Source organism: Tiliqua scincoides, chromosome 1, assembly GCF_035046505.1.
Source record: "Tiliqua scincoides isolate rTilSci1 chromosome 1, rTilSci1.hap2, whole genome shotgun sequence".
NCBI lineage: Eukaryota > Metazoa > Chordata > Lepidosauria > Squamata > Scincidae > Tiliqua > Tiliqua scincoides.
Window position 1 is genome coordinate 247,632,328 of NC_089821.1, and position 12,906 is coordinate 247,645,233.

The window sequence follows — 12,906 nt, forward strand, 5'->3', positions numbered from 1 at the left end:
AAGTGGATCCCGGTACTAAAAAGTTTTAGAACCATATCACTACCCTTTGTGCACTCAGTGACAAACACCTGCATCAAACTGTTCACAAACATAAGATCCTTCAGTTGAGGAGGTAGACCTGCTTTGCATGAAAAAGGACCCCCAGGTTCAATTCCTGGCACCACAAATTGGACTGGAAAAGACCCCTGTCTAAAAACCTGGAAAGCCTCAGCCAGTTAGTGCAAATGTTAGTGCAAAGAGTAGCTTGTACCAGAACAGCTGCTTTCTTTCCTGTGCAGTTGTGTATTAATTGCTAAGGTGTCTTCATCCTTGTTTCTAAGGATCTTGAACTTTCTCTTCTATGAATGAATTGTACAATGGCTTCTGTTGTTGCTGTTTAGCATTAATATTTTGCAGGGCAATCCAATATATGTTCACCCACAGCTAAGCCCCATTGTGTTCAGGTAAATGGGTATGGATTTATGTCTTAGTTTTAACAGTGTTGCTGTTATGATTCTGCTGGCTTAAAATGGTATGTTGGTTTTATTTTTACTCATTTTCAAAGCCACCTTTGGCATTATAAACAAGAAGAAAGGAGGTTAATTACTGAAAAGGATCATTGTGAGAACTAGGAAGAGAAACAGCCTGTCAAATCCTTTATCAAAAGAACGTGTGGTTAAGATAACTTGACTGACAACACAAATGTTGAACACTGGTGGATAGTACACGCTACCACTGCTGCCTAAAACCTAGTTTGAATCTGTTATCAAACATATAGGAGTGTCCTTTTGTCACCTCAGCTTCTTATAAAACCACCAAATAAACAAGCTAATGAGGCAAGATTACACAGACCAACACACATCTTGCTTCCCTAAAAGTTACACCAATTCCAGGGTATATTTGGGGTGCTGATTCCAAACATGGCATCCATTTTGCCCTATCGTGTCTAGTTTTGGAGATATAGTATAGCCTCTTTAGTGAATGGTTCAAGCAGCTTCCTCATGAGGAAGCCTACACCATATGTACTTTCCTCCCATTGTGAAAACAATTCTCTTAATGGTGACACAGTCTTTCAAAGACATACAAAACTACCTATTCTTGCTTTGCTTTATTTTGAGAGCAGAATATCAACATACTTCATATACTGTACAGGAGTCAATCAGTTAAGGTTCAGTTAAGGTATTTTAATTCCTGATAATCAAAGTCCAATTCCTTAATTTTTATTCAGGAGCAAATCTCACTAAAATTGATTGTACTTCCTCCCATATAAACATGCATAGGGTCTGAAATGTTGGGTTCTGGTATGTGTTCTGATTTGTGTGTTTTTAATTTTTGACCCAATAAACAACTGAAGTGTATGGGTAGATGAGAAGTGTTTCAGGAACAGGGATTGAGAAGATGGAAACTTTTGGTTTCCTGTATGCTGGGCCTAGGAGAGGGGGGTAAAGGGGGTAATTTGTACCAGGGCCCCAGGTCTGAAAGGGGCCCTGGAGCCAGAGGAGGGGTCCCTGAGTCTTGCAGGTTCCAAAAGCTCAGCCTAGCCAACTCGCCTCCCAACCTTCCCCGTTGTCCCTGTGTGCTTTCCATTTAGCCAAAAGAAGGAGCCCTCCACTAAAATGAACACCATGATGACGAGAAACAATGTTAATTATTTCTCCTTAACTGTATTGTTAATTCTTTCTCATCTACATTATAGCATAAACAAATATGTTCAAATCAAATGTACTTTCGTATCCTTTATTTATTCATTCATTCATTCATTCATTCATCCCCCCCCCCCCCGTTGCTGCCTCCTACCTTGTTTACCCTTTGGAAAGGGACCCAAAAGAAACTTTGTACACCCTTTTATGTTCCTAAGCTCCTTATTTCTTAACCAGTATTATGAGTCCCCACAATGCAGTATGTTCACCTCTGATATTCCTCTGTGTACTATTGTTTACCAGTTTTATTTTGGGGAAGCTGCCTCCACTACAGTTTCAGCTGAAGTTTACCACCAGCATAAAGCCTGACATTGCATCTTTCATCATTATGTCATTTAGCATCACAAATTCAAATTAAAAGCTACTTCTAGACAAGCTGTGAATGAAACAGCCCATACTAGGAAGAATGAAAGTACTAAACACATTGAAAAAGACAAAAATGTAGCCCAGTGCTTAATTAAAGAATCTTGATCTGTTTGAGAAGTTAGCTCAAACCCACATCTCTGTCATAGCTGTGAGACCCATTATCCATTCCCCTGACAGTTAATGCTTTAATCTTTTTTTTGCCTTTTCCCCAGATTGTTCATCATTTGCATGGAATCTCTTGGTCAGGGAAGAGGGATAGGGTGGTGTTGAGTTACAGAAGTAGAGTTTTAACAGCAGTGATTAATATGCTACATTGTTAGAAAGAAGTATTATGTTTCAATAATAGCAACACACACACTTTGAGAGCCGAGTCTGACATTACTGTGCTGTATTTCAAAGTTCTATTGAAACAGTAAATGGATTTCACATTAGGAATAGGAAATTAAAACCAGAAATACTCTAACCTTGTTTCATTATAACTGCTCAAATCGTAACTAATAAATATTTGCGGACAGCCTTGCAAAATGGTTGTGAATTCCTTTCGTAATTTCATCTCAGACACTGTGAGCCGCAGTAAACATAATGATGGGGATTCCCAAATCGTGGCTAAGACATTGAGAGCTGATGGTAGCATTGCAGCCCCTTTCCAGCCCCTTCTGTAGTGTGAGTTTCTACCTCTTTCTCCTGTTGCCTTTCACTTTGGTTAAGCGTTCCATCAGCTATGGAATTAACCAGGAATATCCAAGGAATTAAACAGGTATAGGGAAGCAAGTGAGGTCTAGAAGATAAAGATGAACAGCTAAGCATACTTGAGTTATGTTTACAAGAGTGATTTCAGCCTCTGCATGATCTCTGCTTTAGTGACTGGTTTAGTGGGGGGGAGGAAGGAGCAGTGTGGTGCTTCATGGGGGAGTTACCTTGATTGAAGCAGGAAAGAGTGGGGTTATGGTTGATTCAGTCACTGGGTAGCAAGGCTTGATGCCTTGAGGAAAAGGAGAGTGGGAGGAACTATAGGGATTGGAAGGCAGAAGAGGAAAGTAAAGCTTGAAATAGTAGTCAATATGTTAATTTCCTCAAAGCTGTTGTAACTTCCAGACTGCACCCAGAGTGTCTGGTCAATTCGTAAGATATTGGGGAACCCTGTGCAAATAAAAAACAATTAACCCCAAATTTCAGTAACTTGGAGTTGTTCTGACGGTTTTTAGAACTGAAAATTTTGGTGTTTTTATGCACACATACAAAACTCATTCTTATCACTATTTGTCTTGTAGAAATCATTGCTGTTTGGGAATTCATTCAGACGTTCCATTTTCAAGTTTGAAATAATAATTGTAGGAGAAATCACCGTGTCCTATACTGAGGGCTTTGTCCTCTGGGCTACACCATCTTTTTGTATCACCTTGTGAAATAGTAGAGCCCTTGTACCCAGAAAGCAATTTGTGTACGGAAACAAAGAGAATGAATGTTACAATATTTAAATTCATGTTCTCCAGTGCCCTAGTCTAGAATTACTTCCCAACACATAAGGGAGTTATCTGCTCTCCTTTTCCTTGTCTCCAGCATGTAGCAGTGCATTAGAACAAGAACTGTACAGAGAGCCATCTAAGTCTCCTGGAATACCAATCTGACTCTCACTCGTGGGGTTTTCCAAGTTGTTGACTTTCCATTAGTTACTGTTGCTAAATGCGCATGGCTCAAGTTGAAGCAGATATCATCTTGGGCCTGGTAAATTGACCTGTGTGTGTTTCAGACATTTGGGTTTTCTCATAATTAGACCAATGTTATTAACCTAATGGGAATCTTCATGCATGGAAATTTTACAGACCCAGGCACCATATATGGCCACTTTTTCTTTTGCATTGGCTGAGCTTCAGAATTGCAGAGATAAAAATGAATAAGCATATTGAATTAGAACGTTCATCTTTTAACTGTGAATGTTTGGGATTCATGGAAACTGTCTCATAGCATTAAAACAGGATTGGGTGTCATCCAGACACTTCAGGCCTGCCTAATTCCAATTGAAATTAATGGGATTTTTAACTGTGTACTTAAATCTCATTGTTTCAATGAGATTTAGGCATGTTTAACTTTCACTGGTGTGCACCCAGTGTGTTTTGTTCTGATAATTCATAAATTTTAGAAGTCAAATTAAAAATGACTGTAAGATATAAGGGCAAGTGTGTGCTGACTGGGACTCTGATAATTCCACATTAAAGCTAAGTTAATTTGTATAGTGCCGCATGGAGCACTTTGGTTCATCACACTGAAGGTAACTGGATAATCAAGTTATTTCAGTTTCAGTGAATGTATGGATTAGTGCATAATACAGTGGTGCCTCGCATAACGAAATTAATCCATTCCACGAGTCCTTTCATTATGCGAGTTTTTCGTTTTGCGAAGCGCGTTTTCCCATAGGAATGCATTGAAATTTAATTAATGCGTTCCTATGGGCAAGAAAAGTCAGAACAAAGTCAAATTTGGTTTACAAAGTGTTTATTAAGTGCTCTTTAAAGGTATACATACTGTACAGAGGATTTCAAAAACGGGGAGGGGATGCTGTGTGGGAGCTTGAAGGCTGTAATCCTGTGCACACTTTCCTGGGAGTAAGCACAATGGGACTTACTTCTGAGGAGACATGCACAGGATTGTGCTCTAAGCTGGGGAGGACAGAGCAGCTGGACTCAATTGCTTGCTTTTGCCGTGATCATGGAGGGAAACGTGAAGGAAATGGGGCAGTGAGAGGGTGAATGAGCGATGGGGGGGATGCTGAGTGGAGAGTTTGAAGGCTGTAATCCTGTGCAAACTTTCCTGGGAGCAAGCACAATGGGACTTACTTACATAAACTGACATGAAGTTCCTCTTCTTACTAGGGTGGACGGGATCATAAACTGACATGAAGATCCTCCCCTTACTAGGGTGGACTGGATCATAAAGGGACATGAAGATCCTTCCCTTACTAGGGTGGACGGGATCATAAAGGGACATGAAGATCCTCCCCTTACATAAGAACATAAGAACAGCCCCACTGGAGTAGAGTGCAGTACCATTCCCCACCTGGAGCATAATTAGAGTGTGCAAGCAGCGTCCCCAAACTCAGAGGTGTCCTGACGTCCTGCTGGACTGGCACATCCTGTCTTTGGGGGCCAAGCTGGTGGAAGAGAAAGCGAAAGGCTCTTTCCTCTTTTGGGTTCCAAGCTAGCAGACAGGACAAAGGCACAGTGGTTTGCCTGCCTTCAAGTAAGGAAAGTCACAAATGGGAGGGGGGACAGCCCAGACTCCAGAGAAAGGTCTGGAGGCCATAGGCCTCCATCTAGTCCAGCTTCCTGTATCTCACAGCGGCCCACCAAATGCCCCAGGGAGCACACCAGATAACAAGAGACCTCATCCTGGTGCCCTCCCTTGCATCTGGCATTCTGACGTTGCCCATTTCTAAAATCAGGAGGTTGCACATACACATCATGGCTTGTACCCCATAATGGATTTTTCCTCCAGAAACTTGTCCCCCTTTAAAGGCATCTAGGCTAGACGCCAGCACCACATCCTGTGGCAAGGAGTTCCACAGACCACAGTACTAGGGTGGACGGGATCATAAACGGACATGAAGATCCTCCCCTTACTAGGGTGGACGGGATCATAAACTGGCATGAAGATCCCCCCTTAAGACAAACCAAAACAAAACAAAACAAAATTCATCTTGCGAAGCACGGGTCATAAAAATTCGTTGTGCAAGTTACCAAACTTCGCAAAACACTTTCGTTCTACGAGTTTTTCGGTGCGCGAGGCATTCGTTATGCGAGGTACCACTGTATTCTCTCTTTGCTACTATACATTTCAGTCCTTATGTTGTTCATCAGTTCCACTGGTTTGATTAATGTTGAATATTTCCATGTACAGAGGTGATTGATTGTATTTTACATTCTATCTTAGCCAAAGTGAAAGAGAGGAGTTTGAAACAGAGTTCAAACAGAAATATGAACGGGAGAAGATCCTGCTGACAGAGGATAACAAAAAGCTTTCCAGTGAGCTTGATAAGGTGCGTGGTGTTCATGAATCTAAAATACTGAGCCAAATATGTGGAGAATTGACAGTTGGAGAATATTGTGGGGATGCAATGGGCAATGTTTAAAAATGTAATTTGGATAACTAATTTCTGTACTTGCAAACATAATGAATTTGATTCTGTGCAGGTTGCTTAAAATAAATGCTGCTGTGTATAAGTCAGTCCAATTCAGAGTTCATACAACAAACAAGGTAGTTATTTATTTATTTATTTATTTTTCACATTTTTATACCGCCCTTTCTCCAAAGAGCTCAGGGTGGTTTACACAGCTGCTCCTCCCTTCTTTCTTGTCCTCACAACAACCCTGTGAGTTAGGTGAGGCTGAGAGAAAGTGACTGGCCCAAGGTCACCCAGGAAGCTTTGTGGCTGAGGGGGGATTTAAACCTGGATCATCCAGGTCTAAGTCCAACTCCCAAACCACTACACCACCCTGGCTTAGTACACAGTATGCTTGTATGTTGATTATTACAAGAGCCACATGGTGTTTTCTATCTCAGAAGATGCAAAGTTACTCTAGAGGTATGAGTAAAAGCCTGTACTATAATGAGAAAATTTAATTTTTTTAATTAATAAATTAAATTTATTAAATTAAATTTAATAATTTATTAAATTAAAGGTGGATTAAAGATAAAACATGCATGGTGAGACGATGAGAAGTACAATGTTTAGAAGTGGATAAAGAACACTTTTATATAAAGGATTCAATGAATAGAATAAAACACATTGTAGATTTGGATAATAAAATAAATGGGAAGGGATTTTTCCATGGCTTGCAGATATAATGTAATGGTAAGGGACGATGAGGATGATATTACTGTATTTTTCGCTCTATAAGACGCACCTGACCATAAGACGCACCTAGTTTTTAGAGGAGGAAAACAGGAAAAAAAATATTCTGAACCAAATAGTGTAATAAAATATGTCTCTCCGTTGCTCTGTTTCCATGTTCCTTAGCATATTTTACTACCTCTAGTTTAAAAGGAATTTTATATGCTAGCCTTTTCTGCCTTATCATCCTTGCACTGGTAGAATGAGGTACTGTAGTATTTTTCTGCAAGTGCATTGTCACTAAGCGCTGAACATTTGCATTACCATTGAGCGCCGGTATTTGCATTACAATTTGCATTTGCATTACCATTGCATTTGCATTTGCATTACCATTGAGCGCAGGCAGGACCCTGGTCAGGGGCAGAAGCACCTGCTAAGGAGGCTCTGCTGCCCTGAGAACGCCTGCAGCTTTGCAGTATTCGCTCCATAAGACGCACACACTTCCCCCCCCCCCCCACTTTTTTGGGGGGAAAAGTATGTTTTATGGAGCGAAAAATACGGTAAATCAAATTTGTTTTTTCAGAACCATAGGCTAAATCCGAATAAGAATAAAACAAAGATATTGTGCTTAGTAAGGACCCCTGTTTAGCGACAGGTGTGTGTGTTTGACAGAGAGAGAGGGAGAGAGAGAGAGAGAGAGAGAGAGAGAGAGAGAAACACTTTAAGCAACTATGAGAATTTAAATACAGAATCTGGGCAGAAATTTAATACAGATGAATGATCTAAAGCGAACAGATATGGTGAACACTCATTTTACATGAAAAAGCATCTATTAAGTTTCCATTCGAAAAGACATTTATGAGAAATGCAGATCTATATGGATGTGACACATGGGTGATGGGTGAAATAAAGGAAAAGAAACTGGGGAAATATGAATGGTGTTGGAAAAAATGTATAAGGTATACTGGAGAGAAAACTAAGTAAGAAACATTGCATAGAATTGGATGATCTGTGGTATGAAGATCAAGGATAATAGGTCATTTTCTAAGAAATGGAAGACAAATCTGAGATGTACTTGAAGGAAAATTATTATAACAAAGAATAAGTGGAAAGGGCTACTGCAAATACTATTACGTGAAGTAAATTGGAAAAAAAATAGGTAATTGTATGCAAAAAGCTTGCCCAAGACCAAAAATTGATTGAAACATGAGAAGAATTTTATGTGATAAGTGAAAGTTTTTGATGATAATGACAAGAGCTGTATGTTAGGAATAATTAATAATTAAACTGACTGTGCTTAACATAAAAACTTAAGGTGTTCAACTGGATTAGGCCAAAGACCCATCTATTGGTTATGAATTTTGTGATCTGTCTTGAGCTTGGAAAGGTAAATAAATTTCGTCTAGCATTTTGTTTTCCACAGAGGCCCACCAGCTGTCTTCTCCCAGTGTTGCTCCCCTGCAACTGTAATACAGAGGCACACTGCCACTGATCCTGGAGTTAGCTTATGGCTTTTGTAACTAGAAGCCAGTGTCTGTTATGCATACTATTTCAGCAGAATACTAAAGTTTTGTTCTGAGCTATGTTTCTTTATTCCTATCAAGCAAATTTTACCATCATCGCTGAAATACTGACTTTTACGAAACATTGCAAGGCAGCAGTGTTTGTTTAGAAGTAAATTACATCTAGTCAGTGGTTCCTAAACTGTGGGTTGTGAGCGACCCAATTTTTGGTGAGTTGCAAAACTGACAAGCTGATAGCGAACAAATAAAATATATTGAGAACATAAGAACATAAGAACAGCCCCACTGGATCAGGCCATAGGCCCATCTAGTCCAGCTTCCTGTATCTCACAGCGGCCCACCAAATGCCCCAGGGAGCACACCAGATAACAAGAGACCTCATCCTGGTGCCCTTATGGAAAGTGAGCCTTATGGAAAGTGAAATTGAGCCATATGCACATGTTTGTTTGTGAGTAGATGAACGTGCCTCTGTTCTTATCAAAGGCCAGGTGAAGGGAAACGTTCTGGGATCCAGTGAACATGGAGCTCAACAAATACTCCAGAAGGCAGTCCTCCCCCCACCATAGTAAAAAGGATAAAAAGATAGGTCTGAGCAGTTTGTAAATGAAACTTTTTTAAAAATTTTGTAAAGCTAGGTGGGTCCTGATAGTGTTTCTTTTTTTTTAAAGTGGGTCCTGGTGTTAAAAGGTTTGGGAACCACTGATCTAGGTTATTGTATTGGTAGGTGTACGTATTTTTAGAGAAACTACAAATGGTCAGTGTTGGAATCTAGAAAAGCTCAAGGGCAGTCCAGTGTTTGAATATTAATACTTATATAGACCTTACCCTGACAAGTGAGTACCCTAGCATGGTTTTCCTATCCAGATTTTACATTCGATAGCCAACAATGGAACCAAGCTGTGTGACTCATTCAACTGTCCTTGGTTATAGAGAAGCCATATGCACAATAGATACTCATTTATCTAAATCAATCATAGTATTGTTGATTTCACACTGCTGCTCCAGCTGTTCTGGTAATATAAGTTGTGAGGAGAAAAACAAGAGGGGCCAAATACCAGTGCTGTCCTCTTCTTTTATATCATGTTGTGCTTATGTTTCTTAATTCTAAAAGTGTATGATAAGCACAGAGGAAAGCTGCTTCATGTCCCCAGGCTAAGATCACATCTTCACAAAGATTAATCATGTCTTTAAATGTATACAGCTTACAGCCATGTACGAGAGACTAAGTATGAATAACCGACAACTGGAAGAAGAGATGAGAGATCTTGCTGACAAAAAAGAATCTGTAGCTCACTGGGAGGCCCAGATCACGGAGATAATTCAGTGGTAAGAAACGTCCTCTAATCCTGGCTAGCGCATAGTCTCATAATGTAAGGCATTTTCTAGTTTGTTCAAAGAAGCCTTAATTATCTGGTGTTCTGTTTTCAAATTTTAGAAACCTCCATCTCTCATTAAACTGTACAAAGGGACTAGTGGGTGTGGTTTATGACTTTGCAAGAATGTGACTGTAGTTACAACCATGAAAATGAGTTTTATTTCAATTATCACTATCCAGTAGCTTCACTAATTGTAGAATTCTCTAGAATAAATAGAATTCTCTAAAGTAGAATTATCTAAGTATTTATTTGTCACATTTTTAAACCACTCTTCCTCCAAGGAGCTCAGGGTGGTATATGTAGTTCCTTCTCTTCTTTAGTTCTCATGACATCACTGTAAAGTAGGTGAGATTGAGAGATAATGACTGCTCAAGGTCACCCAGGAAGCTTATCCACCTTAATGGAGAGCATAAAACTGACATTCTTAAGTGCAAAATACAAAGTTGCCTTCCAGTAACTCTTTCTAGTAACACTTCTGTAAAAATGACATTGCCTTGGTCCACAGTTGTTACATTGCTCTGAGAGGAGGCTGTGAATTTAGACGGTTAGAAAACAGATATTTTTGCAGTAATGTTGCATATGATTCAAAATGCTAAAATATAGCTCCTGAAACCAATGTGTACCTAAACATTTCCAGAGATCACTTACACTGATTAATATTAGCGTTTTGTAGCAGACTTATTTTTAAGCTGTTTGTGTCCATCTTATCTACTTTCACAGCAGCTGTGTCATTTAATGTTTGCATTAAAGTGAGAAAGAATAAACATAGTCTTTTTAGGGAAACAGCCTTAGCTAGGCTGTGACCTTTTATCCAATCTAACTGTATTGCCTCTTGGAATAACTTTGGCTCTCAGGTATGGTTGGTCAGTGTATGCTGGGCTCTGTAGTGAGCAGGCTACTCTCTTCTTCAGTGACACCCTAGCTGAGTATTCTGATACTGACTTAGGAGTCAGCCGGTCACTTTCACCATTCTGTCAATATTCTGCTGCATATACCAAAGGTAGGCTTTACCTAGGATATAAATACCTGTATAAAAATATGTAGTGAGAGCATCAGCCTGTCTGGTGACACTAACAGGAACAAAAAACCTTAACCAAAACTCCCTTGATCCCTGCTGAGATTAGCAGCTGGTTATTTGTCCAAATCAACCCATAGGACTTGGCAGCAGGAAAATTTCTGGGTCCCTTCAGTTTAAACCAACCTGTCATATTGGGGGGGGCACTCTCTCCCCCAAAAGGGAAAGAAGGTGCAGCCTAATTGACACTGGCTTGCAAAGATTTCTGCCAGGTCAAGGAAAAGCCTGGTGCTGTCCAGCAAGGAGAGAGTGAATTCCAGACTTGCCCTATCCCTCTAGTTCCAAGAGAGAGTTACAAGCTTATTCATCTACATTGTAAGTGAACTCAGTTCAGTTAGAAACTTTTTTTTTGCACTTTGCCTCTGATCTCATATATAGACTTTGACGGTTTGTCTTCCATTTTTCATTTTCCCCTTTATATGTCCATAAAGCTTTTCTTGAATAAACAACCTGCCTACTGTAATGCTTCATACTAGGTAGAGTGAGTGCCTCCTACTTCCTTGAGAATTATCCGGTTAGTGTTTTCAGAGTGGGTTGGGTGAGTGAAGGTTTGTGGGGTGGGGACTGGAAAGCAGATGTTGATCTCAGACATTTTCCTTTCTGCAGGTAATCCTGCATTGAGGTCTACCAGCTAACAGACCCCAGGCTAAGAGAAAGGTGCTGAGCATCAGTTAACTCTATGGCAGCATTTAACCCTATGGCAGTAACCTACTGGTTAACTATCACATGGTTAAAATAACTCTATCATTTAACCATATGGAGCAACCTACTGGTTAACTGTGTTTTTTAAAAGTGACTAAAGGGTTCACAGTGGTTTGCCTGCTCTTTCCAGTGCCATTCTTCAAATCATCACAGGCACTGAAACTCTGGATGAGAGCCAAACTCTGAAGTTTGTTTCAAAAAACTGTATATAGTTAAAATCCAAGGATTGGGGTCCATTTTCTCCCACTAAATGGATATTAAAATGATAAAGGGTACTTTCTCAATGGAAGGACAGCTGAAATTTTGTACATGTGTAATTCAACACACTCTGATCACTGGAAAAGTCTGAAAAAGGACATTTTGAACTGTAAAAACTCAGAACATGAAATCTGCTTTATAAAAATTGCCATCAGTTCAGCACAGATGGGACAGGAGGAGGAACTATGCTCAGACTTGCAGAAATCTCAGATTGATGGATTTGGATTGGCAACCAAGGATACAAGTCTGAAAATAGGATAAATGGAAAGGATTTGAAACATTCCCTTTTCTGAACAGATGAGAACTATCTTTGCAAGCTGTATGCACTTCCTCCAGGTTTTTTCAGATTTACTTTAAATTACCTTAACTGATTTCCCCTATTTTTAGTATTTATAGCCTTCAAAATTCTGTACAGTACTTGTAGTTAGTTCTTGTATTGTCCTGACATTCCCCTCTCCTTGCTCATATTCTCTAATGTTGCAGGTACAGAAAAATTGCAGGAATGTTTCACTGCTCTATTATTTGAAACACTTTTCAGTATTTATGAACTCTTGGGGGAAAAGAAAGCTTTGAAATAAAATCTCATTCTAAATTCTAACATGATAGAGATTGATTTTTGCAAGTTAGAATATCTTTAGCAGTAGTGTTTAAAATGACTTTCTTTGAGGAACATAGGAAATCACAATGCTGCAGTGGTTGACCACAACCCGATTTTTTGTTCCATAGCAGCCAAGAAGAGCCTTCAGTGAAAATGTGGGTAATGTAAAGATCAGATAACTAATTGCCTCAAGCCCTGAGGTTATTCAAAAATCATATAGCTGCTAATTGCCCTGTAAAGAGCTGAACTCATGCAGTTTACAGGCATGTGCAAATATAGGGAGATAAATGTTTGAGCATTTTTTTTCTAGTTTCCATTACTTGTATTATTTCTTTCTAGAGCTCCTTTTTGAAAGTATCATAAACCCAGGTGGGCCCCAATAAAGTATTATTTTAAAAAGTGGGACCCGGTTTTAAAATGTTTGGGCACCACTGCCCTATTGCATCTGGTTGTAAATTTCCTGCTGGATGATAAGAAAGGGTTTCACTATACTTAATGCAA

At 39.6% G+C, this 12,906-nt stretch overlaps 1 protein-coding gene across 3 annotated transcripts in view; it reads left to right on the top strand.

Moving 5' to 3' along the window:
• The window catches only part of CDC42BPA (CDC42 binding protein kinase alpha), a 198,151-nt gene that overhangs the window by 126,252 nt on the left and 58,993 nt on the right, over positions 1 to 12,906 (top strand). For all 3 annotated transcript variants that reach the window (XM_066618681.1, XM_066618680.1, XM_066618682.1), the window contains exons 16-17: positions 5,973 to 6,078; positions 9,598 to 9,722. In XM_066618681.1, the coding sequence (XP_066474778.1) occupies positions 5,973 to 6,078; positions 9,598 to 9,722 (231 nt within the window). The remainder of the gene's footprint in view (positions 1 to 5,972; positions 6,079 to 9,597; positions 9,723 to 12,906) is intronic.